General features: G+C 43.8%; 1 protein-coding gene across 2 annotated transcripts; it reads right to left on the reverse strand.

The window, feature by feature from the left end:
- Nucleotides 1-767: 767 nt before the first annotated feature.
- On the reverse strand, nucleotides 768-26,783 carry LOC307144183 (complement factor H-like). Of its 2 annotated transcripts, XM_079846280.1 has the most exons (18): nucleotides 26,736-26,783; nucleotides 26,497-26,617; nucleotides 26,218-26,385; nucleotides 26,015-26,120; nucleotides 25,835-25,911; nucleotides 23,179-23,361; nucleotides 22,911-23,078; nucleotides 14,852-15,046; nucleotides 14,599-14,772; nucleotides 14,339-14,515; nucleotides 13,084-13,263; nucleotides 12,121-12,315; nucleotides 11,868-12,041; nucleotides 11,609-11,785; nucleotides 5,815-5,988; nucleotides 5,555-5,731; nucleotides 4,450-4,629; nucleotides 768-1,047 (listed from the first exon to the last, which is right to left on the reverse strand). In XM_079846280.1, the coding sequence occupies exons 2-18, from the start codon at nucleotides 26,564-26,566 to the stop codon at nucleotides 857-859; spliced, it is 2,766 nt and encodes a 921-aa protein (XP_079702406.1). In that variant the 5' UTR covers nucleotides 26,567-26,617; nucleotides 26,736-26,783; the 3' UTR covers nucleotides 768-856. The 2 variants fall into 2 exon arrangements, with proteins under 2 accessions (XP_079702406.1, XP_079702407.1); XM_079846281.1 differs by lacking the exons at nucleotides 26,497-26,617; nucleotides 26,736-26,783 and having other exon boundaries at nucleotides 26,015-26,107; nucleotides 26,218-26,247.
- Nucleotides 26,784-27,989: the final 1,206 nt, after the last annotated feature.

A 27,989-nucleotide genomic window follows, 5' to 3' on the forward strand; every position in this document is an offset into this window, starting at 1 on the left:
ACTGTAATGTAAACATGGACCATGTAACAGAAACTGCAGTGAATTTAGAGAGTGACATCCTTTGCTAGTGTTATGGAAGAATGGCTTGATTTGAGACATGTATGAAGGGTTTTGGTAGATTTAGTGCATTTTAAATGTGAAATTAACTACTCAGGTTAATTAAATTGTTTAGGAGAACTGTCTGAAGAGTTTTGAAGAAATTATCTGTGTCAATATATAATCAATATATTATATTGAGAAATTTGTCAAATTGATTGTAAAAAAGAAAAGAAAAAATGATTGCAACAAACTTACAAATAAATACATAAATAAAGCACAGTAAGAAAAGCTTAACATGTCTTATTAATGATATGCATATTATTAATATGAGAATTTGTGGTCATTTTTCTAAAATGCTTTTAAAAATGACTTTCTGTATTGAAGAGACCTGGGTTGTATTTTTCTTTATAATATATTATAATACAATTTTACAATTTTACCCTGAACTGTAATACTTTTTTTTCATTTAGGTAGAACAAATGTGAAACTACCGTTTCAAGTTAATTAAATTGGTTAGGAGATACTTATATAAGTATTGAGAAATGTGTCCAATAGATTGTAAAAAGAAAAGGTTAATTATTTATGTAGTATTACTCTGTCGTTGTACAATACATATGCTCACTTAGCTGGCAATAAATAAGTTAATGTTGTTTTCATACATGCAGTTTAAACATGTTGCTTTTATCATTTATTTAGTTTTAGTTGCAAGAATTCCAAAACAGAGAAACTGAATTGGGAAAAAGGTTTATTTTGATTAGCTCAACTTGTTTTGGCTTATTAGTACAGCTGATGCATCAGTGATGTTTTATTCTCCTTGTCACACACACTCAGGCAAAGTCATCACTCCATCATTACATTCTTGTCTTGGGCCATTGACTTTTAAATATTTTCCCTTCTGACATTCAAAGCTGACGTTATCCTTATGTGGTGATAATATATCTCTTTGTCCATTCCATTGCAACTCTATACCTCTCTTATTCATTTCCTCCATTGTCACTGAACAAGGCTCTGAAATAAACCCAACATCTCACTGTCAGTGTTACATATACATTCATTGTTTCATCGGAACCAGAACTTCAACAACAAGATTATATCAAACATACAAATAAATACGTAAATAAAGCACAGTAAAGCTTAGTATGTCTTTGAGATATAGAAGGATGTCTGTAGACTGGCTTCTACAGCCCGTACTTCATTGTACCCAAGAAAACCAGTGGGTTATGGCCAATCTTGGACCTGCGAGTCCTGAATCGGAGCATCCACAAGCTACCGTTCAAGATGCTCACGCAGAAACGCATTTTCGAATGCATCCGTCCCCAAGATTGGCTTGCAGCGATCGACCTGAAGGATGCGTACTTTCATGTCTCGATTCTTCCTGGACACAGTTCTGCGATTTGTGTTCGAGGGTTGAGCAAATCAGTACAGATTCCTGCCATTCGGGCTGTCCCTGTCCCCCCCTGTCTTCACGAAAGGTCACGTCACGGAGGGGGCCCTTGGGCCCATGAGAGAACAGAGCGTTCGCATACTCAATTATCTCGACGACTGGCTCATTCTAGCACAGTCCAGGGATCAGTTGTGCGAACACAGGGACCTGGTGCTCAGACACCTCAGCCAGTTGGGTCTTCGGGTAAACTGGGAAAAGAGCAAAAGATCTCTTTTCTCGGTATGGAGTTGGATTCGGTCGAACGGACAGCGCGCCTCACAGAGGAGCGTGTCCAGTCAATGCTGAACTGCCTGAACATGTTTCAAGGCAGAATGGCGGTTCCACTGAAACAGTTTCAGAGGCTCCTGGGGCATATGGCAGCCGCTGCGGCAGTAACACCGCTCGGCCTGCTTCATATGAGACCGCTTCAGCATTGGCTACACAGCCGAGTCCCGAGATGGGCGTGGCAACGCGGCACTCACCAGGTGAGCATCACACCGGTCTGCCGCCAGTCCTTCAGTCCATGGTCAGACCCCTCATTCCTTCGGGCCGGAGTGCCCCTGGAACAGGTGTCCAGGCAGGCTGTGGTTTTCACGGATGCCTCTGCCATGGGCTGGGGAGCCACGTACAACGGGCATGCAGTGTCAGGGGTTTGGACGGAACTGCACCTGTATTGGCATATCAATTGCCTCGAGTTGTTAGCAGTGCATCTTGCTCTGAGCCGCCTCAAAGGGTGGTTACGGGGCAAAGATGTACTGGTCCACACGGAAAACACTGCGACCGTTGCGTATATCAACCGACAAGGTGGTCTGCGCTTCCGTCGCATGTCGCAACTCGCCCGCCATCTCCTCCTCTGGAGTCAGAAGTGTATGAGGTCACTTTGGGCCATTCATGTCCCTGGTGTGCACAACCGTGTGGCCGACGAGCTTTCACAAGCTGTTCTCCCAGGCGAGTGGCGACTCCACCCCCAGGTGGTTCAGCTGATTTGGAGACAGTTCGGGGTGGCACAGGTCGACCTGTTTGCCTCCCCAGAAACGTCCCACTGCCAGTGGTTCTATTCGCTGACCGAGGGTACACTCGGCACGGATGCCCTTGCGCACAGCTGGCCCCAGGGGCTGCGCAAATATGCGCTTCCCCCAGTGAGCCTACTTGCACAGACTCTGTGCAAGGTCAGGGAGGACGAGGAGCAGGTCCTGCTGGTGGCGCCATACTGGCCCAACCGGACCTGGTTCCCAGAACTTATGCTCCTCGCGCCAGCCCCTCCTTGGCCGATTCCTCTGAGGAAGGACCTTCTGACTGAAAGACGGGGCACCCTTTGGCAACCGCGTCCAGACCTGTGGAAGCTTCATGTCTGGCCCCTGGACGGGATGCGGAGGTTCTAGGTGACTTACCCCAAGAGGTAGTTAACACCCTCACTTCGGCACGAGCTCCGTCTATAAGACAGGCTTACGCCTTGAAGTGGAACCTGTTCGTCGAGTAGTGTTCTTCTCGTCGAGAAGACCCCCGAAGATGTTCGATTGCGTCTGTGCTTTCCTTCCTGAAACAGGGGTTGGAGTGTAGGCTGTCGCCCTCCACCCTCAAGGTTTATGTTGCTGCAATATCCGCCTATCACAACCATGTAGAAGGTAAGACGGTTGGGAAGCATGACCTGGTCGTCAGGTTCTTTAGGGGGGCGAGACGGTTAAATCCTCAGAACTCAAAGCTTCAGAACCTCAGATCAGCTCTTTGTCTGTCATGGAGGCAGCAGAAGGGAAAGGCTGTCTCCAAGCAGAGGATGGCCCACTGGATAGTGGATGCCATCACCTTGGCTTACCAAGCACAAGATGTGCCCTGTCCGCTCAGGGTGCGAGCACACTCTACTAGTGTGTTGCATCCTCCTGGGTGCTGGCACATGGCGCCTCGCTGTCAGACATCTGTAGAGTTGGGCTTGGCGACACCCAACACGTTTGCTAGATTCTATAGCCTACGTGTAGAGCCGGTCTCCTCCTGTGTTCTCACCTCAAATGGGTAGAAGCACTGGGAGGCCCCGGCTCTTGTCGGCTTGCTGCGCTCCGGCGCTCTTATTCTCCAGAAGCAAACTCTGTGAGTCCTCCATCACCCTCGGTGCCGAACGTGGCGAAACGTCTGGCATCAGGCCCCTTGCCGCTGAATCCTTGAAAACCGGTTTTTAACTTGGGTTATATGAGTGACCTGCGGGGATCCCATATATCTTTCCACGGTCACTCCTACGGGAAGCCCGGGTCTTTCCCTTGGGAGAGCCTTCCCGTCAGTGGAATAAGGCTCAGCATTGTACTCCACATAACTCCTTCGGGGTACGTTGTGGGCGCCGCAGCGTCCCTTCTCTAGGGCACGCTTTCCCAGTGTTATCCAATAATCACTGAGCGGGTCATGCCGAACAGCAGTGATGGACTTTCCGGTGTGAGCCCCGTCTCATCAGGTAAGAGAGCTCAGGCGGCTCACACGGGGCACTGGATGGGGGCAGAGGCCATGGTGCTTTGGTAGGGATTCCTATTCGTCGGTACTCCAACGTGGCGTCGAGAGTGACCGACTGAATGGGAACATCTCGGTTACGTATGTAACCCTCGTTCCCTGAAGGAGGGAACGGAGACGCCACGTCCTGTCACCATGTCCTCTGTACCCTGCTGGGGTGCCTGTCTACCTACTCGACTCCTCAGCAAAAGGCTGATTTGATGCAATCACCTGTGTCTCATTTATACCCGCACGGCGTGGCATGAGCACCTGGTGCAATCATTGCATGCCAATGTGCATTGGCTCTTTTAGTTACATTGAAAGTAGATTGGCTCTCGCGAGCGAGATTCCTATTCGTCGGTATTCCGATGTGGCGTCTCCGTTCCCTCCTTCAGGGAATGAGGGTTACATACGTAACCGAGACGTTACTAGGTGAGAGACGAGATCTAATGCAGACAAGACAGAACTGAACTAAACTGAACATACATGTGACAGATATGTAGCGTGTTCATACTTACTTAAACACTTAATATTCCCTCTCCATTGGCCTTGTTTGCAGGTCAAGTATTTGGAGTAGGGCTCTTCCAGCGTGTATGTTTCCAAGCAACTGTATTCAACTCTCTCCCCTGAACTGTATGCATTTTTTTTCTTTTTTGTGGTTTCTGCAAAGTCCACGTTTGGTGGTGCCCCACACATTTCTGAAGGCAAAGCAAAGTTATTTTTTATTTTTAGACAACCAAGAAAATGTGGCATTGATAAATCTTAATATCAGTCACATGCTTTTTTATAGCCTTAAACCATAGAACATATTATAAATGTAATGCATTATTAATATGATAATTTGTGGTAATTTTTCCAAAATGCTTTAAAAAATACTTGCTGTATTGAAGAGATCTGGGTTGTATTTTTCTTTATAATATATTATAACTACATCTAAATTAGACTTTCTATGCTGTTTCTATGCTAGGTTTTTCTGAGCCAAATTTGAGCATTTGCTTTAAAGGTCCCGTGACGTGGATTTTATTATTATTTTATAATGTTTTCTGAGGTGGACTTATTTTGTTCAGAAATCACTTTTACTCACTGTTTGTGGCGGTGCTGTTGAATCCATATCGTAAAAGTCTGTTTTGTTAAACCTGTGCTGACATTGCGACTAAAATAAGCAGAATCCATTTTCTCCAAATTCTCTGGGCGGGCAAAGCAGAGAAAGGGGAGGTAACCTTTCCCTGTATGACGACATATATGGAATATTCCGGATCGGCCTATCTGAGCTTTCATTTTCTCAAAGGCAGAGCAGGATACCCAGGGCTTGGTTTACACCTATCAAAATTTCTAGCCACCTGGGGACCATACACAGGCTAGGGGAACTCATATTAATGTTAAAAAACCTCATAAAGTGAACTTTTCATGTCATGGGACCTTTAATATGTGCAAAAGTGATGCTTGCAAACACTGCTAATAAAACTAAACTAATTAGTCATGTGACCTTATACTTCCTACACATTTAGGGAATGGGACGTGCCTTTGTCCATTTGACAAGCAGCTGATTTTGCTCTGTCCTTTTAAATTCCTTCACTATCAGAAGAAAAAGTTCTCGTATATGTGACATACGTGACAACATACCAGTGCATTGCTGTATGCCTGTCCATTCAGTCTTGGAATTACAGGTGATTTGTACAGGCTGTTTTGGTTCAAATCCAGGACGACATTTATAGTGTATTGTTGAATAGATGATGTATTTTGGTCTTTGTTCCCCCACAATATCTGCATTTGCGATGTTTGGTGCTGCACACGTTTTTACTGTAAAACAAAAAAAATATCCATGATATTAATTTGAGTTCATATTATATGCACAAATTGTAAGATTTAATATCAGAACATACTAGCACACAGTGGGTTTGGTGTCCATCCGTTTCGTGTGCATGTGGCCTCTGTTTCCGTTTTTTCATAATCAGATATGCAAGAGTAATATTTTTTTGCTCCCAATTTCATATCTCCACTGAAGTACCACTGCGGCTTAGAAACATACTGGTCATGTGGAACTTCACATTTAATTTCTGAAACAAGATTCACATTATTTTAATAACATGCAGTAAGTTCAGCTCCTAATCCAGAAGTGTTTCTCTTTAATCTTACCCTCACAAACAGGATCAGAATCCCACTTCCCATTATCTGTGCATTTAAAGGTCCCATGGCATGAAATTTTCATTTTATGAGGTATTTCAACATTAATATGAGTTCCCCTAGCCTGAATATTGTCCCCAAGTGGATAGAAATGTTGATCGGTGTAAACCCGAGTTCTGGCTGTCTCTCTCTGCCTTTGAGAAAATGACAGGCCAGACTAGCCAATCCTGAAGTCTCCTGGTTTGACGTCCAAGCAGGAACGGTTTCCTCCCTTTCCCCCGCCCAGAGAATCTGGCACGCCCATGCAAACGCTCGAGAGATCATGGGTTGTGAACGAGTGAATGCTGGCAGTTTCTCAGTGTTTGGATGTACAAATGAAAACAGAAGTCTTTTTTCAGTTCCTTCTGATCTGTGATCAGTGATTTCTTATGTGTAGCTAATTATTTATTATTCGTGCACACACTGCGGCTTCTCTCTCTCCCGACAGAACAGTGTTTTCTATCTTGTGAGTCAGTGTTTTTGTACGTCCTCGTGGCGTCTATCTGTTCTTAAATGTGCATACAGTCGGGAGTTTCTGCTTAACATCGGCAGAGCCACATCTTTAGAAATAAACCTCACGCACGCCGAAGCTCGGCCTTCAACATCCCCGACCCCCAGTACTGCATCTGGCCCACAGCGGAGGCACCAAACGCGGCGTGAGATTAAGCAGAAGGGGGGTAAGCGTGAGGGTATCCGGCTAGGCTAGCCAGCTATCCCCACAATAAACTGGATTACATTCGATTACTACTGTTGTCTTTGTTTGCGCTGTGTAAGTTACTCAATGACCGAATCAGTTCACCAAATCGGACTGAATCGTTCTAAACGGTTCGCGTCTCGAGTCAGCGCTGATCCATAATTTACTAAAGTTACTAACTTTCTGACATGAGTGACAGCCCCTCCGACTAGAAATAAACTAATAACCTGAAGTATATTCTTGTAATTACAACAGTTCACCCTGAACTGAGACATGCTGAGAGAACTGATGAGAAGTGAACTCAGGTCCATCCGTCTCTCTGGCAGCAGCTCGTGCGTCGTAGACCTCGTTAAACCACGCCCCCTCCGCTCATATTAAATGCAAAGATGTCAGCCAATCACAACAGTGGGCGTTTTTACTGAAGTCTCACAGCAGAAACGCCTCTTGAAACAGGGCAGTCAGCCACAGGGCAAACAGCAGTATAGACAAAATGCCTTTTATTTCTAAATTATGACATTTTATGATGTAAAAATCATACTAACAATATAAGTACACCTCAGGAAACACTATAAAATAATAGAAAAATGCCATGCCATGGGACCTTTAAATGATTTGATGGATTCTTTTGTAAAAATAAACCAGTAGCGTCCAGTGCAGGTGATCTCCACGCTTTCTCCAGCTCTGAAAATAGTTTTACCCTCTGGCTTGCTCTTTTCTACTCCAAATGTGGTTGACTTAAGCTCACAAGTTACTTCTGTACAAGACATAATTATATAGAAATAAGGGTAAGAAGAGATGACGCATCAAAATTGTGTGAAACTGGATTTGCATGCTTTGTCTTTTGCAGGAAACAAATAATTCTGAGAATTTTTTTTTTTAAGTATATTTAAAGTATATAAAATTATTAGATTTTATATTTTGAGAACTTTAAGATATATTTACTAAACTATTATATGGAAATAAAGCAAGAAGCAAGTAGTAAGTAGTTATTAGCTTCTGATTTTGAAGTTACCAAAATGCTTAGCCGTGTCACACACTTTGCATGCAAATGCTGTTGCCTCATGATTTTCCCCAATACATTTTTTTCCTTTCAATTAAAGGGATCATGAACTGACTTTTGTATTTTTTTATACTGTTGTCTGAGGTCAACTTATGACGTTTGTGTGGTTTTTACATTCAAAAACATCATAATGAATAAGTAAAAGGTTATTTTCTACCCTGGTTTTGAGCCTAGCTCTTGGAACGCTCTGTTTTTATGGGTGTGCCGCATTGAAGACTTGGAAGTAAACGCCCACTGCTATGATTGGATTCCAGTTTTGCATATTATAATGAGTTTCGACTCCCCTGTCAGTTCATGTGGGGAATTGATTGTGGAAAAATGGCCACCGGAATGATTCGCCCATATATGTTCGACCCAGAGTCTGATACCGAATCGCAGGACAATGAACCAACAACACCTCAAATACAAAGGATACTCCAGCATGTGACAGCGTGGCAAGTTATCGTTAATTATGTTTAGTTAGACACGTACACATAATCAGTAGATATCTGTAACAATGCAATACTATCATATTATATCAAAAATATTTTTACTCACATACGTTTATTGCACCCATTCCTGTCGGATTCAATAGAAGGCTCGGCGTCATTTTTTAAAATCTCATTCTGTCTGCAAATCTAGTCTCAACCAGTGTCTTGTTTACAAAAGAACAAATGCGCAATTTCTTACCCACGTGAGCAGGAACATTATTAAAAATAAAGTTCAACCACGCATTCCTAATTTTGGAATCTGAAGGAAGCTTATGCAGAGACTGTGTTCGTCCACAACCAGGCACTGCACAATATTTTGTAATCTTCAACGACATGTTAATTGCTTGGTAGCTCGAGCCAGTTTAGCGGCAAGTAGGCCTATGTTATTTATCTATTATATGTCATTCGCGAATCGGTGGGCGGGCTACAGAATTAGGCGTTCATCTTCTTCTGTTGAGGCGGCATTTCGCTGCTCTTCTTTCTCCTCGTTTGATGAGCCAATAAAAGTTTTTATTTGACTAACAAGGAAGATTTCATTTCCGAAGCGTACAGGATATTCTTATATTACCATGAATTTTTAAATATCAAAAGCTCACGGGAAAGTTGATTTCTCAATTCATGACCCCTTTAAAACTTCAAATCAACATCAATTGGACCTTTTCTACAGCATGACTGTAATACAAGTAAAAAATCTCATTCCATTTTCTCAAGTTTTATAATTATTGGTTTGTTGACTGCATTCATTAAGTTCCACCTTTTATCTTAAAAAATAAATAATTAAAACTAATATTTTATTTATTTAATATATGGGAAATACAATTTTTTCAATAACTACAAAACGTCTTGGTTACGTATGTAACCCTCGTTCCCTGAAGGAGGGAACGGAGACGCCACGTCGGAGTACCGACGAATAGGAATCTCGCACGCGAGAGCCAATCTACTTCGAGTGTAACTAAACGAGCCAATGCACATTGGCATGCAATGATTGCACCAGGTGCTCATGCCACGCCGTGCGGGTATAAATGAGACACAGGTGATTGCATCAAATCAGCCTTTTGCTGAGGAGCCGGGTAGGTAGACAGGCACCCCAGCAGGGTACAGAGGACATGGCGACGGGACGTGGCGTCTCCGTTCCCTCCTTCAGGAAACGAGGGTTACATACGTAACCGAGACGTTCCCATTCAGTCGGTCACTCTCGACGCCACGTCGGAGTACCGACGAATAGGAATCCCTACCAAAGCGCCATGGCTTCTGCCCCCATCCAGTGCCCTGTGTGAGCCGCCTGAGCTCTCTTACCTGATGAGACGGGGCTCACACCGGGAAGTCCATCACTGCTGTTCCGCATGACCCGCTCAGTGATTATTGGATAACACTGGGAAAGCGTGCCCTAGAGAAGGGAACGCTGCGGAGCCCACATCGTACCCCGAAGGAGTTATGTGGAGTACAATGCTGAGCCGTAGCCCGCAAGGAGAAGGGGGCTCAGTCCCACTGCAGGGAAGGCTCTCCCAAGGGAAAGACACAGGCTTCCCGTAGGAGCGACCGTGGAAGAAAATATGGGATCCCCGCAGGGTCACTCATATGGCCCAAGCCCAATACCGGTTCTCAAGGATTCAGCGGCAAGGGGCCTGATGCCAGACGTTCCGCCACGTCCGGCACCGAGGGCGGTGGAGGACTCACAGAGTTTGCTTCTGGAGAATATAAGGGCCGTAGCGCAGCAAGCCGACAAGAGCCGGGGCCTCTCAGTGCTTCTACCCGTTTGAGGTGAGAACACAGGAGGAGACCGGCTCTACACGTAGGCTATAGAATCTAGCGAACGTGTTGGGTGTCGCCCAGCCCGCAGCTCTACAGATGTCTGACAGCGCCCAGGAGGATGCAACACTTCTAGTAGAGTGTGCTCGCACCCTGAGCGGACAGGGCACACCTTGTGCTTGGTAAGCCAAGGTGATGGCATCCACTATCCAGTGGGCCATCCTCTGCTTGGAGACAGCCTTTCCCTTCTGCTGGCCTCCGTGACAGACAAAGAGCTGATCTGAGGTTCTGAAGCTTTGAGTTCTATCCACGTAAACCCGCAGAGCGCGGACGGGACAGAGCAAAGCTAGGGCTGGGTGGTGTAGGGAGTGGTAGGAACCTTGAGCACATAGCCAGGCCGTCGTCGACCGAACCTGACGACCAGGTCGTGCTTCCCAACCGTCTTACCTTCTACATGGTCGTGATAGGCGGATATTGCAGCAACATAAACCTTGAGGGTGGAGGGCGACAGCCTACGCTCCAACCCCTGTTGCAGGAAGGAAAGCACAGACGCGATCGAACATCGTCGGGGATTTTCTCGGCGAGAAGAACACTACTCGACGAACAGGTTCCACTTCAAGGCATAAGCCTGTCTTGTAGACGGCGCTCGAGCCGAAGTGATGGTGTTAACTACGTTTGGTGGTGGCCTACACATTTCTGAAGGCAAAGCAAAGTAATTTTTTTATTTTTAGACAACTAAGACAACCAAGAAAATGTGGCATTGATAAATCTTAATATCAGTCACATGCTTTTTTGATGGCCTTACACCATAGAACGTATTATTAATGTAATGCATTATTAATCTAAAATGCTTTAAAAAAATACTTGCTGTTTTCAAGAGATCTGGCTTGTATTTTCTTTATAATATATTATAACTACATCTAAATGTAAATACTTTCTATGCTGTTTCTTTGCTAGGTTTTTCTGAGCCAAATTTGAGCATTTGCTTTACCCGTGACGTGGATTTTATTATTATTTTATAATGTTTCCTGAGGTGTACTTATATTGTTGGTATGATTTTTACATCATAAAATGTCATAATTTAGAAATAAAAGGCATTGTTTTTTTATCCTGATTTTAGCCCTCAGGCTTGAATGCTCTGTTTGAAGGGGTGTGTCTGCTGTGAGATTTGCTAGTTTGTAATAATTGGCTACACTTCAGAAATCACTTTTACTCACTGTTTGTGGCGGTGCTGTCGAATCCATATAGTAAAAGTCTGTTTGTAAAGCCTGTGCTGACATTGCGACTAAAATAAACAAATCCATTTTCTCATAAAGTGAAATTTTCATGTCATGGGACCTTTAATATGTGCAATAGTGAAGCTTGCAAACACTGCAAATAAAAATCAACTAATTAGTCATGTGACCTTACTTCCTACACATTTAGGGAATGGGACATGCCATTGTCCATTTGACAAGCAGCTGATTTTGCTCTGTCCTTTTAAATTCCCTCCCTATCAGAAGAAAAAGTTCTCGTATATGTAACATATGTGACAAACATACCAGTGCATTGCTTTATGCCTGTCCATTCAGTCTTGGAATTACAGGTGATTTGTACAGGCTGTTTTGGTTCAAACCCAGGATGACATTTATAGTGTATTGTTGAATAGATGATGTATTTTGGTCTTTGTTCCCCCACAATATCTGCATTTGCGATGTTTGGTGCTGCACACGTTTTTACTGTAAAACAAAAAAATATCCATCATATTAATTTGAGTTCATATTATATGCACAAATTGTAAGATTTAATATCAGAACATACTAGCACACAGTGGGTTTGGTGTCCATCCGTTTCGTGTGCATGTGGCCTCTGTTTCCGTTTTTTCATAATCAGATATGCAAGAGTAATATTTTTTTACTCCCAATTTCATATCTCCACTGAAGTACCACTGCGGCTTAGAAACATACCGGTCATGTGGAACTTCACATTTAATTTCTGAAACAAGATTCACATTATTTGAATAACATGCAGTGAGTTCAGCTCCTAATCCAGACGTGTTTCTCTGTAATCTTACCGTCACAAACAGGATCAGAATCCCACTTCCCATTATCTGTGCATTTAAATGATTTGATGGATTCTTTTGTCCAAAAAAACCAGTAGCGTCCAGTGCAGGTGATCTCCACGCTTTCTCCAGCTCTGAAAATAGTTCTACCCTCTGGCTTGATCTTTTCTACTCCAAATGTGGTTGACTTAAGCTCACAAGTTACTTCTGTACAAGACATAATTATATAGAAATAAGGGTAAGAAGAGATGAAGCATCAAAATTGTGTGAAATTGGATTTGCATGCTTTGTCTTTTGCAGGAAACAAATAATTCTGAGAAATAAAGAAGTATTAAAGTATATATAAAGTATACAAAAGTATTATAGGTATTAGATTTTATATTTTGAGAACTTTTAGATATATTTACTAAACTGTATTATATGAGAATTAAGCAAGCAGCAAGTAGAAAGTAGTTATTAGCTTTTGATTTTGAAGTTACCAAATATTTGGTAGAAATAAACTACCGTGTCAAGTTAATTAAATTGTTTAGGAGAACTGTCTGAAGAGTTTTGAAAAAAATATCTAAGTATTGAAAAATGTGTCCAATCGACTGTAAAAAATAAATAAAAAAATCATTTAATCAAACTTACAAATAAATACACAGTAAGAAAAGCTTAACATGTCTTCGATATTGTCACGGATGAAGGTAGACGAAGGCAGCTTCACAATCATCAACACAGTTTAATGATAGGAAGGTGGAAACATAACAACATATAACTCACGAACATGAGTGTACACAAACAATAACCAGCAATGAACAGGAAACAGGCAGGAACTTAAATACACAGAGAATGAGGACACTAACCGGGAACAGCTGACAAGACTTAACTAATAATGACGGTTACTATGGTGAGAGACGACATCTAATGCAGACAAGACAGAACTGAACTAAACTGAACATACATGTGACAGATATGTAGCGTGTTCATACTTACTTAAACACTTAATATTCCCTCTCCATTGGCCTTGCTTGCAGGTCAAGTATTTGGAGTAGGGCTCTTCCAGCGTGTATGTTTCCAAGCAACTGTATTCAACTCTCTCCCCTGAACTGTATTCATTTTTTTTCTTTTTTGTGGTTTCTGCAAAGTCCACGTTTGGTGGTGCCCCACACATTTCTGAAGGCAAAGCAAAGTTATTTTTTATTTTTAGACAACCAAGAAAATGTGGCATTGATAAATCTTAATATCAGTCACATGCTTTTTTATAGCCTTAAACCATAGAACATATTATAAATGTAATGCATTATTAATATGATAATTTGTGGTAATTTTTCCAAAATGCTTTAAAAAATACTTGCTGTATTGAAGAGATCTGGGTTGTATTTTTCTTTATAATATATTATAACTACATCTAAATTAGACTTTCTATGCTGTTTCTATGCTAGGTTTTTCTGAGCCAAATTTGAGCATTTGCTTTAAAGGTCCCGTGACGTGGATTTTATTATTATTTTATAATGTTTTCTGAGGTGGACTTATTTTGTTAGTATGATTTTTACATCATAAAATGTCATAATTTAGAGAAAAAAAAAGATTTTTTTTTCTATCCTGATTTTAGCCCTCTGGCTTGAATGCTCTGTTTGAAGGGGCGTGTCTGCTGTGAGATTTGCTAGTTTGTAATAATTAGCTACACTTCAGAAATCACTTTTACTCACTGTTTGTGGCGGTGCTGTTGAATCCATATCGTAAAAGTCTGTTTTGTAAAACCTGTGCTGACATTGCGACTAAAATAAGCAGAATCCATTTTCTCCAAATTCTCTGGGCGGGCAAAGCAGAGAAAGGGGAGGTAACCTTTCCCTGTATGACGACATATATGGAATATTCCGGATCGGCCCATCTGAGCTTTCATTTTCTCAAAGGCAGAGCAGGATACCCAGGGCTTGGTTTACACCTATCAAAATTTCTAGCCACCTGGGGACCATATACAGGCTAGGGGAACTCATATTAATGTTAAAAAACCTCATAAAGTGAACTTTTCATGTCATGGGACCTTTAAAATGTGCAAAAGTGATGCTTGCAAACACTGCTAATAAAACTAAACTAATTAGTCATGTGACCTTATACTTCCTACACATTTAGGGAATGGGACGTGCCATTGTCCATTTGACAAGCAGCTGATTTTGCTCTGTCCTTTTAAATTCCTTCACTATCAGAAGAAAAAGTTCTCGTATATGTGACATACGTGACAACATACCAGTGCATTGCTGTATGCCTGTCCATTCAGTCTTGGAATTACAGGTGATTTGTACAGGCTGTTTTGGTTCAAATCCAGGACGACATTTATAGTGTATTGTTGAATAGATTATGTATTTTGGTCTTTGTTCCCCCACAATATCTGCATTTGCGATGTTTGGTGCTGCACACGTTTTTACTGTAAAACAAAAAAAATATCCATGATATTAATTTGAGTTCATATTACATGCACAAATTGTAAGATTTAATATCAAAACATACTAGCACACAGTGGGTTTGGTGTCCATCCGTTTCGTGTGCATGTGGCCTCTGTTTCCGTTTTTTCATAATCAGATATGCAAGAGTAATATTTTTTTGCTCCCAATTTCATATCTCCACTGAAGTACCACTGCGGCTTAGAAACATACTGGTCATGTGGAACTTCACATTTAATTTCTGAAACAAGATTCACATTATTTTAATAACATGCAGTAAGTTCAGCTCCTAATCCAGAAGTGTTTCTCTTTAATCTTACCCTCACAAACAGGATCAGAATCCCACTTCCCATTATCTGTGCATTTAAATGATTTGATGGATTCTTTTGTAAAAATAAACCAGTAGCGTCCAGTGCAGGTGATCTCCACGCTTTCTCCAGCTCTGAAAATAGTTTTACCCTCTGGCTTGCTCTTTTCTACTCCAAATGTGGTTGACTTAAGCTCACAAGTTACTTCTGTACAAGACATAATTATATAGAAATAAGGGTAAGAAGAGATGATGCATCAAAATTGTGTGAAACTGGATTTGCATGCTTTGTCTTTTGCAGGAAACAAATAATTCTGAGAATTTTTTTTTTAAGTATATTTAAAGTATATCAAATTATTAGATTTTATATTTTGAGAACTTTAAGATATATTTACTAAACTATTATATGGAAATAAAGCAAGAAGCAAGTAGTAAGTAGTTATTAGCTTCTGATTTTGAAGTTACCAAAATGCTTAGCCGTGTCACACACTTTGCATGCAAATGCTGTTGCCTCATGATTTTCCCCAATACATTTTTTTCCTTTCAATTAAAGGGATCATGAACTGACTTTTGTATTTTTTTATACTGTTGTCTGAGGTCAACTTATGACGTTTGTGTGGTTTTTACATTCAAAAACATCATAATGAATAAGTAAAAGGTTATTTTCTACCCTGGTTTTGAGCCTAGCTCTTGGAACGCTCTGTTTTTATGGGTGTGCCGCATTGAAGACTTGGAAGTAAACGCCCACTGCTATGATTGGATTCCAGTTTTGCATATTATAATGAGTTTCGACTCCCCTGTCAGTTCATGTGGGGAATTGATTGTGGAAAAATGGCCACCGGAATGATTCGACCATATATGTTTGACCCAGAGTCTGATACCGAATCGCAGGACAATGAACCAACAACACCTCAAATACAAAGGATACTCCAGCATGTGACAGCGTGGCAAGTTATCGTTAATTATGTTTAGTTAGACACGTACACATAATCAGTAGATATCTGTAACAATGCAATACTATCATATTATATCAAAAATATTTTTACTCACATACGTTTATTGCACCCATTCCTGTCGGATTCAATAGAAGGCTCGGCGTCATTTTTTAAAATCTCATTCTGTCTGCAAATCTAGTCTCAACCAGTGTCTTGTTTACAAAAGAACAAATGCGCAATTTCTTACCCACGTGAGCAGGAACATTATTAAAAATAAAGTTCAACCACGCATTCCTAATTTTGGAATCTGAAGGAAGCTTATGCAGAGACTGTGTTCTTCCACAACCAGGCACTGCACAATATTTTGTAATCTTCAACGACATGTTAATTGCTTGGTAGCTCGAGCCAGTTTAGCGGCAAGTAGGCCTATGTTATTTATCTATTATATGTCATTCGCGAATCGGTGGGCGGGCTACAGAATTAGGCGTTCATCTTCTTCTGTTGAGGCGGCATTTCGCTGCTCTTCTTTCTCCTCGTTTGATGAGCCAATAAAAGTTTTTATTTGACTAACAAGGAAGATTTCATTTCCGAAGCGTACAGGATATTCTTATATTACCATGAATTTTTAAATATCAAAAGCTCACGGGAAAGTTGATTTCTCAATTCATGACCCCTTTAAAACTTCAAATCAACATCAATTGGACCTTTTCTACAGCATGACTGTAATACAAGTAAAAAATCTCATTCCATTTTCTCAAGTTTTATAATTATTGGTTTGTTGACTGCATTCATTAAGTTCCACCTTTTATCTTAAAAAATAAATAATTAAAACTAATATTTTATTTATTTAATATATGGGAAATACAATTTTTTCAATAACTACAAAACGTCTCGGTTACGTATGTAACCCTCATTCCCTGAAGGAGGGAACGGAGACGCCAGGTCGGAGTACCGATGAATAGGAATCTCGCACGCGAGAGCCAATCTACTTCGAGTGTAACTAAACGAGCCAATGCACATTGGCATGCAATGATTGCACCAGGTGCTCATGCCACGCCGTGCGGGTATAAATGAGACACAGGTGATTGCATCAAATCAGCCTTTTGCTGAGGAGCCGGGTAGGTAGACAGGCACCCCAGCAGGGTACAGAGGACATGGCGACGGGACGTGGCGTCTCCGTTCCCTCCTTCAGGAAACGAGGGTTACATACGTAACCGAGACGTTCCCATTCAGTCGGTCACTCTCTACGCCACGTCGGAGTACCGACGAATAGGAATCCCTACCAAAGCGCCATGGCTTCTGCCCCCATCCAGTGCCCTGTGTGAGCCGCCTGAGCTCTCTTACCTGATGAGACGGGGCTCACACCGGGAAGTCCATCATGCTGTTCCGCATGACCCGCTCAGTGATTATTGGATAACACTGGGAAAGCGTTCCCTTGAGAAGGGAACGCTGCGGAGCCCACATCGTACCCCGAAGGAGTTATGTGGAGTACAATGCTGAGCCGTAGCCCGCAAGGAGAAGGGGGCTCAGTCCCACTGCAGGGAAGGCTCTCCCAAGGGAAAGACACAGGCTTCCCGTAGGAGCGACCGTGGAAGAAAATATGGGATCCCCGCAGGGTCACTCATATGGCCCAAGCCCAATACCGGTTCTCAAGGATTCAGCGGCAAGGGGCCTGATGCCAGACGTTCCGCCACGTCCGGCACCGAGGGCGGTGGAGGACTCACAGAGTTTGCTTCTGGAGAATATAAGGGCCGTAGCGCAGCAAGCCGACAAGAGCCGGGGCCTCTCAGTGCTTCTACCCGTTTGAGGTGAGAACACAGGAGGAGACCGGCTCTACACGTAGGCTATAGAATCTAGCGAACGTGTTGGGTGTCGCCCAGCCCGCAGCTCTACAGATGTCTGACAGCGAGGCGCCACGTGCCAGCGCCCAGGAGGATGCAACACTTCTAGTAGAGTGTGCTCGCACCCTGAGCGGACAGGGCACACCTTGTGCTTGGTAAGCCAAGGTGATGGCATCCACTATCCAGTGGGCCATCCTCTGCTTGGAGACAGCCTTTCCCTTCTGCTGGCCTCCGTGACAGACAAAGAGCTGATCTGAGGTTCTGAAGCTTTGAGTTCTATCCACATAAACCCACAGAGCGCGGACGGGACAGAGCAAAGCTAGGGCTGGGTGGTGTAGGGAGTGGTAGGAACCTTGAGCACATAGCCAGGCCGGGGTCTCAACACCACGTGGGTATCACCCGGCCCGAACTCTAGGCACGATTCGTCGACCGAACCTGACGACCAGGTCGTGCTTCCCAACCGTCTTACCTTCTACATGGTCGTGATAGGCGGATATTGCAGCAACATAAACCTTGAGGGTGGAGGGCGACAGCCTACGCTCCAACCCCTGTTGCAGGAAGGAAAGCACAGACGCGATCGAACATCGTCGGGGATGTTCTCGACGAACAGGTTCCACTTCAAGGCGTAAGCCTGTCTTGTAGACGGCGCTCGAGCCGAAGTGATGGTGTTAACTACCTCTTGGGGTAAGTCACCTAGAACCTCCGCGTCCCGTCCAGGGGCCAGACATGAAGCTTCCACAGGTCTGGACGCGGGTGCCAAAGGGTCAGTCAGAAGGTCCTTCCTCAGAGGAATCAGCCAAGGAGGGGCTGTCGCGAGGAGCATAAGTTCTGGAAACCAGGTCCGGTTGGGCCAGTACGGCGCCACCAGCAGGACCTGCTCCTCGTCCTCCCTGACCTTGCACAGAGTCTGTGCAAGTAGGCTCACTGGGGGAAACGCATAATTGCGCAGCCCCTGGGGCCAGCTGTGCGCCAGGGCATCCGTGCCGAGTGTACCCTCGGTCAGCGAATAGAACCACTGGCAGTGGGACGTTTCTGGGGAGGCAAACAGGTCAACCTGTGCCACCCCAAACTGTCTCCAAATCAGCTGAACCACCTGGGGGTGGAGTCGCCACTCGCCTGGGAGCGCAGCTCGTGAAAGCTCGTCGGCCACACGGTTGTGCACACCAGGGACATGAATGGCCCGAAGCGACCTCAGACACTTCTGACTCCAGAGGAGGAGATGGCGGGCGAGTTGCGACATGCGACGGGAGCACAGACCACCTTGTCGGTTGATATACGCGACGGTCGCAGTGTTGTCCGTGCGGACCAGTACATCTTTGCCCCGTAACCGCGCTTTGAGGCGGCTCAGAGCAAGATGCACTGCTAGCAACTCGAGGCAATTGATATGCCAATGCAGGTGCGGGCCCGTCCAAACCCCTGACACTGCATGCCCGTTGTACGTGGCTCCCCAGCCCATGGCAGAGGCATCCGTGAAAACCACAACGTGCCTGGACACCTGTTCCAGGGGCACTCCGGCCCGAAGGAACGAGGGGTCTGACCATGGACTGAAGGACTGGAGGCAGGCCGGTGTGATGCTCACCCGGTGAGTGCCGCGTTGCCACGCCCATCTCGGGACTCGGCCATGTAGCCAATGCTGAAGCGGTCTCATATGAAGCAGGCCGAGCGATGTTACTGCCGCAGCGGCCGCCATATGCCCCAGGAGCCTCTGAAACTGTTTCAGTGGAATCGCCATCCTGCCTTGAAACGTGTTCAGGCAGCTCAGCATCGACTGGACACGCTCCTCCGTGAGGCGCACTGTCTGTTCGACCGAATCCAACTCCATACCGAGAAAAGATATCCTCTGCACGGGGGCGAGTTTGCTCTTTTCCCAGTTGACCCGAAGACCCAACTGGCTGAGGTGTCTGAGCACCAGGTCCCTGTGTTCGCACAACTGATCCTTGGACTGTGCTAGAATGAGCCAGTCGTCGAGATAGTTGAGGATGCGAACGGCCTGTTCTCTCATGGGCACAAGGGCCCCCTCCGTGACTTTCGTGAAGACACGGGGGGACAGGGACAGCCCGAAGGGCAGGACTCTGTACTGATATGCTCGACCCTCGAACGCAAAGCGCAGAAACGGCCTGTGTCGATGAAGAATCGAGACATGAAAGTGTGCGTCCTTCAGGTCGATCGCTGCAAACCAATCTTGGGGACGGATGCATTCGAAAATGCGTTTCTGCGTGAGCATCTTGAACGGTAGCTTGTGGAGGCTCCGATTCAGGACTCACAGGTCCAAGATTGGCCGTAACCCACCGGTCTTCTTGGGTACAATGAAGTACGGGCTGTAGAATCCGGTCTTCATATCGGCTGGAGGGACCGGCTCTATCGCGTCCTTCGCCAGTAGGACAGCGATCTCCGCACGCAGGACATGGGCATCTGCAGCATTCACCGAGGTGAAGCGGACGCCCTTGAACCTGGGGGGGCGCCGGGCGAACTGAATCGCATAGCCGAGCCTGATGGGCCGAATGAGCCAGCGAGACGGACTGGGGAGCTCTAGCCAGGCTCGCAGAGACCGTGCAAGCGGGACCATAGGGACCACCAGCGTACCCACCGTGGGGCAGCGAGGTGGAATGCAGGTACCGGGCTGGGGCGGCTGTCTCGTGGAGGCGGCCCGCAGCGAGGTGAGAGTGTGCTGTGCAACACTTACCTGATTCCACAGGTGGGCAGGAGGAACGTGAGGAGGTCGTCCACTGCTTCCCGCTGGCGAAGGGGGAGGATGAGTGTGGTCCGGCGTTTGACCGGCCACAACTCTCTGAGCCCCCTGAGGACCCAGAGATGGAGGAAACTGCTCTTTTATTGAAAATTTGGGTACCGCTGGGCTCAGCGGCGGAACAGAAATAAAACGGAACACAAGATTCTCCTCCCGGCCCTCCTCCGGGGGATGGAGCGGTGCGGTCACCGTCTCCAGAAGAGCAGTCCTCCCCATCTCCGGGTCGCCCGTCTCAGGGCCGCTTACCCTTGCCCCTGCCTTTGCCACCTCTCTTGGCAGGAGCCTGGACGGGCGGGGCGGCCTGCTTGCGCCCGGCTCCACGACGTCGCTTGGGTGGAGGCTGCTGCTGCGACGCGGGAGCGGAGGCAGACGCAGGCGGCCGCCCTCGGCGACGAGCAGACTGAGGTGCTGCCAGCGGCGGGGTGGAGACAGCAGCTGACCGCCGTGGCAGGATGTGACTGATGGCCTCAGTCTGCTTCTGTGCGGCCGAGAACTGCTGGGCGAAGTTCTGGACCGCGTCGCCGAAGAGGCCGGTCTGGGAGTTAAGGAACCTGATCTTGTCGGTCTCCCTCATGTCTGCCAGACACAGCCAGAGATGGCGTTCCTGGACCACCATAGTGGACATCGCACGACCCACGGCCCGCGCCGTAACCTTCATCGCACGAAGCGCGAGGTCCGTTGCGGTTCTCAGTTCTTGGAGAACTGCGGGATCGTGACCACCCTCGTGCAGGTTCTTCAGTGCCTGGGCCTGATGAACCTGCAACAACGCCATAGCGTGTAAGGCGGAGCCTGCCTCTCCACAAGCCTGGTAGGCCTTTCCGATCAGATCGGACGAGTACCTACAGGCTCGGGAGGGGAGACACGGGTTCCTCCTGGATGTGGAGTTAGGGCACAGTTGCATAGCAACGGCCCGTTCCACGGGAGGAACCTGCGTGTAACCCTTTGCAGGTCCGCCATCGAGGGTGGTGAGGGAGGAGGATCCACTGGGCCGGTTTCGGGCAGTAAAAGGTGCCTTCCATGACCGAGTGAGCTCCTCGTGCACCTCCGGGAAGAAAGGAACCGGGGTGAGCGCTGAGAACCAGCACGGGCCACCCCGAGAAACCAATCATCCAACCTTGAAGGTTCGGGACACGGTGGAGGGTTCCACGCAAGCCCGATCTTCTCGGCGGCCCGGGAAAGCATGGCCATCATCTCTGGGTCTGTATCGGGCACAGCGGATCTTCCCGAAGGAGCCCCCTGCGCCGACACGTCATCTCCAGAGAAGTCTGACCCTCCCTCCGATGCAGCGATGGACATCTGATCATCAGGGGGAGCCCCGAAGGATACGGATGGGGCACATCTCGAGGACGGCCCACCACGTTCCAACGGCAGCTCTGCTGGCTGCGGAGTGCGAGAGGGATGAGGGTTCCCCGTGGGTTGGTTCCCTGGGGGAAGCGCGCTCACCGTAACCCTCAAATCACCCGTGCTACTGCCTGAAGAAACCCTCTGTGGAGGGTTAGATCGAGGCAGAGGCACGGGGACTCCACCCCTTGCGAGATGGAGTCTAGACCGCAACTCCGAGATGGTCATGTTCCCGCAGTGAGAACATGAGTCATCCACCAGTACTGCCTCAGCGTGCTGAACGCCCAAACACGAGATACAGCGCTGGTGACCATCCCTTGGTGAAAGGTAACCACCGCATCCAGAAACACACAGATAGAATGTCATCTTGAAAAAGACGCAAGCTCTATCTGTGTTTGCTCTTTCAGAAGGACGCTCTCCTTGGTGCTGAAGCACGCAGGGGGCGGGGTCGCGGCGACACAGTCAGGGGGTGGGTGCAGCCTGACGTGCGCGCTCTCTCACACGAAGGTGCTCTCTTACCAGCCGTAAGAACGGCTTTTCAGCGCTCTCCACCTAGCGCACCGAACCAGCTGTGAGAACAGCCTTTGTGGTTGCTCTAACAAACAACACAGAGAGATGATCCGAAAACCACGCGACCGCTGCTGTGCCGTCACACCAACACCGACTGAAGAGATCGCTTCCGAAAGGCGGCTTCCGTCTTCAGTCAGGACTGCGAAGTAGTGAGTGATATCTGGCGTTACCATCTACCACCCGGCTCCGAAGCAAAAGGTTGATTTGATGCAATCACCTGTGTCTCATTTATACCCGCACGGCGTGGCATGAGCACCTGGTGCAATCATTGCATGCCAATGTGCATTGGCTCGTTTAGTTACACTCGAAGTAGATTGGCTCTCGCGAGCGAGATTCCTATTTGTCGGTACTCCGACGTGGCGTTGAGAGTGACCGACTGAATGGGAACTAAATTTTGTCCCAAATTAACCAACTTTTTTTCAAGTGATATGTAAACATATGCTTAATTAGCCATTTTGTTTTTAAATTTCCAATTTTTTATGTAAGGTTAATGGGTTAATCTATATATTTTTTATTTTTCGTTGTATGTTTTTCCAAGTTACGCTACCAGGGTAACATAATGAAAGATATAAGGATAGAACGATTTTAGTATTATTTCCCATATGATTTGTTTTTTATGTAATAATACTGGTGCATTACCATCACATTCTGGCTTCAGACTCCAGCCAAATTTAGAGCATCTGGGGATGCCCTCTCTAAGCTTGAACCCTTTAAAACATCCGTATTTTAATATGGCATCTTTCTTGTATTCTTGCATTTTCTCAACAACATAACCATTTTGTATTTCAGGTACTGTGCATGTTATATCTGTGTGAAAAGCAAGGGAAAGGGGAATAGTTAAATTGGTGCATTGAATAAAGTGCAGAAATCTATACGGACAAACAAAAAATTAAACAATGGAATGAACCTTTGCATGTTGGAACAGGGTCACTCCATATGCCCGTCTCTGTGCAGTGAATTTCACTACTTCCGTCTATAATTTTGTCAGTAGATACACACTTAAAGTGAATAGCATCATCATAAATTCCCTCTTCTGTGTTGCCTGATGCAATCACACCTCCATCAGTGTGAATGGCTGGACATTTCACAGCTGTAATAAATAAATAAATAAATATGAAAAAAGAAAGAAAGAAATCAAGAAAACAAATACCTGATTCTCTTGAATAATGGGTAATACTTTAGAATTATGGCCCATCATTAATTGGTAACTATGCAGGAAGTAACACCTCAGCTACTACTATTAACTAATATGTATGGAATATTCCAAACAATATTCAAAAGGAACTGCACATTGTATTTGCAATTTCGTTTTAAATTTTTAATTGCACACATTGTGACATAATGGAAACATAAATTTGTGATTTGCAATTGCGTTTTGGTTTTCTGGTAACACTTTACAATAAAGTTGTATTAGTTAACATTAGTTAATGAATTAGTTAACATGAACTAACCACGAATAACATATCTGTTCAGCATTAGTTAATCATTGTTAACGTTATTTAATAAAAATACAGCTGTTCATGGTTTGTTCATGTTACTTCACAGTGCATTAACTAATGTTAACAAGATTTTAATAATGCATTAGTAAATGTTGAAATTAACATTAACAAAGTTAAATAAATGCTTTAAAAGTGCAGTTCATTATTAGTTCATGTTAACTAATTTATTTAACTATGTTAACTAATGAACCTTATTGTAAACTGTTACCGATTTTCTTTTCTGTGTATGTATGTCTGCCAAAAATCCAAATGGAACCGCAAAGTCCAATTTTTTTTCAAAGTCCTGTTTTACGAGTTATGACCCTGCCATTTTATACCACCTATTGCTATTTCACGTCCTCCGTGTCCTGCCCCAACCCTCACAAAATTCAAATGGAATCGCAATCCCCTTTGCGCTTGCATTTCCGATGCCTAACACAGTCAACTGTCAATCAGTCTTGAGGGCGGGGTTTATTGATAGAGTCGGAAAGTATGTCACGTCCTGAAGAGGTGGAATACGGGGCATTTGGTTATTCATTTATTTTTTACTAAAATTCAAATTAAGTCAAAAATCCAGAATTGATTTTATGTTCACCTGGCAATCAGAAAAAAAAGAAGCAAAGAAAACTGCTGTGTCTGCAGTCTGCATGTATCAGACGAATATCATCATCTGGCTGACACAATAAATTATCTTGATGAGTTAAAATCAGAGAATCTGTAGAAACTTGACATGATGTGAGTGGTGTTTTGTCTATTTGACTCTGTGCTTACGTTTTGAAGGAGGAATGTCTGAATTCTGCTTCATTTCAGCATTTTATTCAACATTATTTTGTGAGATGCATTCATAATTATTCAACAATATTTGTATCTTTATTTCGACATTTAAAACATTTCCAGACATACACATGTTGGGTTCCACAGATGTATCTTCATTTCTTCTTGACAAGATGCTTGCAACCAGAGCAGTCTTCTTTAAGTTTCTTTTCTTGTTTGGTTGGCAGGCGATAAATACTTCAGGGTTTTGGCTTTGTTTGAAGTGCAAAAAACTACACAGCAGTTTTTTGATGCAAAAAATAGACATGTTTATTGGATTTTTCTCACCGTTTTCCTTAAAGTAAGGAAAATGGTGCTTTGTTTTCCACCACTTGAGGGCGTGGTATTCTTTCTATCAATAAACCCCGCCCTCAAGACTGATTGACAGTTGACTGTTAGACATCGGAAATGTAAGTGCAAAGGAGATTGCGATTCCAGTTGAATTTTGTGAGGGTTGGAGCAGGACGCAGTGGAAGTGAAATAGCAAATGGGTGATTTTCTATTGCTATTCCAAAATGTCAGGGTCATAACACGCAAGACATTGGAAACAGACTTTGCGGTTCCATTTGAAATTTGGCAGACATGTCACATACATGGAAAAGAAAATCCAAATGCAATTGCAAATCATGCATTTGTGTTTCCATCATGTCACAACGTATGCATGCACAAATTGAAAATGCAATCACAAATACAATTTACAGTTTTTGAATGACAAGCTTAACTAATTATTAGAACAACCAAATTTAGGACTAAGATAGTTCCTTATTAGGTAATCAATACTGAATGAGATTGGCGTCATTAATAACTATCAACTAACTATGACAAATTATAATTATATAAATTAAGGATTACCAATTAATTACTAGCCACAACATTATCGTGTGTCTGAGATGTAATCAATCATCTTTTCTTTTCTTTTTTTTGTATTACTCTGAATATATCATTTACATACATGCATTGCTTATTACATTATAATGGTCCAGATCACTAGTAGTTCTTGAAGAGTGACTGGTAACATGAGTAATTAGTGATGCATTTTATGACCACATTCAGAGGCCAATTTCATGCAGTAATTATTGAAACTATCTTAGTCCTAAATTATATTTCTTACTGATTAGTGTTAATGTAGTACAAATCATTTGTCCTGCATTACTTCCTATTAATGACGGACCATTGTTACTGAATAATGTAGCTTATGTCCCTATCAGAAGTATATGACGGAGAAAAATCAGGAGACAAAAAAGGAAAATAGTGACTTTCAAGAAAGCTTACCCTCACAGATGGGGAGAGTATTGTCCCATCCTTGATCTCTGCAGGTACGCTGATTGATTCTGCTTGTCATTTCAAACCTGTGAACATAATGTTTTTACACTTGTTAAGTACAAAGAGTGTTAAAAGGATAGTATACATTTCATATACTGTATTTGAATAAAAAGCATAAAGCACATTTACCCTTTTTTGCAAGAATACAACACTGTTGCTCCAAAAACAAACTCCGACCCCTCTTTAAGTTTAAAATCACCATTTTCTATGTCCCCTGGGTGACTACATTTTTTCTCTAAAGAAATAAAACAAGTCTTAACTCTGCAAAATAACATTGATTTAATAACCAATCAAATTACTGTATGTGGTCATCTTATTGTCAATTTTCTCACTTGCACATGGTCGCTCAGAGGCTGTCTTCCATTTTCCATTTTCACATTTTAGTTTATACATGCCAGTAAAACCAGTCATGCAGTTGACTTTCACTGTTTCACTATCATCGTATGAAGCTTTCGCAACTGGCCCTATGTTTTTATATGTGATGTCCTTTTGAAGACATTCTGAGAAGCACAAACAAATGTACACAAAGACGTACCTGTTATGTTATATATAAGTCAATACAATTTAAATTACATATACATTCAAATAAATGACAACAAAACATAACTTACCTTGACATTGGGCACAATTTAAGGAAAACAACCAAAAGATAAAGCCGAAGAGTTTTACTGGAGCTCTCATTTTGGGTTCAATTCACAATTGCCGTTTCTGGTCTGTCTCTGATACCCTTGCCTGCTCGGAGATCAACAAGTCAAAAGTCAAAAAGAGGTTTGTCTAAACAAAAGGTTTGTCTTACACCAGAACACTCTTTGCACAAGTAATATTTCCTGCTAAGAAAAAAAAAAAAAACCTTATCTGATGCAGCAATATGTTTTGTCATTTAGACACACCAAAAAACAAGTTACATTAGAGAAGTCAACCTTCTTTATGAAACATATGAACAGGAAGCAAAGGGCAGGTTGCAAAATTGCCATGTTACCCTCCGAACTTTGTAGTGAACCTCTCATTAACCACTGTTAATGTTTTTTACTGGCACATGCTTGACTTATATATCATAAATTACATTATGTGGGGAATGAATCTGCCCCATAGAGCATTAGAAATGAGTGAGATTGAAGAAGATTCGTTTGATCTTTTAAACATTGCAATAGTACAGTCATTGCTAAATGTATCTGTAACTGCCATTGCAAAATGTGTCCAGAATTGTGTGTATAATTGAGCAATCTATTGAACTAAAAAAAATTATTTAAAAAAAAACAGATGCAGAGGAGTTTGACCCTGAAAGTATTCGACTGACTGTGCTCAAATTGTTGTTTCTTGACCTAGATGATCCTCCTTATCTTACACTGAAAAAAAAAAAAGTTGGAAAGCTGGATGTCATTTACTTACTGCACTTTTGGTAAACACTGAATTGTTAATTTCAACGGTCTTTATTTGCAAATGGTTGTTATGTGATAACAGATTCTTGGCACATTCAATAAATATGTTCAAAACTGGAGCCAAAAATCTTTCAAAAATGTTTTTTTTTTTTGTGTGTGTGCTTAACCTTAAGAAAAAGCTGACTATGTACATAAATGCCAAACTAAATATTTATAAGTTGTTTTATTTTCTGAGATTTGTGATTTTTGCAACTCTGTTACCCGAATATGAGACATGTCTGAATAATAAAAACCCTGATTTAAATATTTTATTTCATAGCTGTCAGAGATCAGCCAGAACACCGATGTCGCCAGAGTTCTAATCACCCGCACCTGCACCTCATCTCCTTATCACCAAAAACTCATATATGCACACACCTCACACATTCACTTTGACTGGTCTTGTTTGAGTAAGGACTCACCTTTCTGGTTCCACTTACCGGTTTCCAGTGAATATTACTTGTCTCTCCCAATTCTCAGTGTCTCCAACGTCTTCCTGGTCTTTTCCAAGTCTCAATCCATTCATCAGTCCCTTCACCGTGGTGTGTGATCCAGCTTCCATCTTCTTCGCCATTCCTCAACCTCCTTATCCATCTTCAACGATAAAAACTGTCAGTATTCCTATTCTCCATTCATCTGCTTTACATCTCATCAGATATACTCACAATCCAGTCTGCATATATTTA

Source organism: Gobio gobio (genome assembly GCF_949357685.1).
Source record: "Gobio gobio genome assembly, chromosome: 20".
NCBI classification, from domain to species: Eukaryota; Metazoa; Chordata; class Actinopteri; order Cypriniformes; family Gobionidae; genus Gobio; species Gobio gobio.

Excerpts from the sequence above, each read along its gene's own strand:
- LOC307144183 (XM_079846280.1), bottom strand. The coding sequence starts at position 26,566 with ATGAGAGCTCCAGTAAAACTCTTCGGCTTTATCTTTTGGTTGTTTTCC. Across the intron at positions 26,121-26,217 it reads CTCTGAGCGACCATGTGCAA|AGAAAAAATGTAGTCACCCA; the intron begins GTGAGAAAATTG and ends TTATTTCTTTAG. Across the intron at positions 5,989-11,608 it reads AGGCATAAAGCAATGCACTG|AAATTAAATGTGAAGTTCCA; the intron begins GTATGTTTGTCA and ends ATCTTGTTTCAG.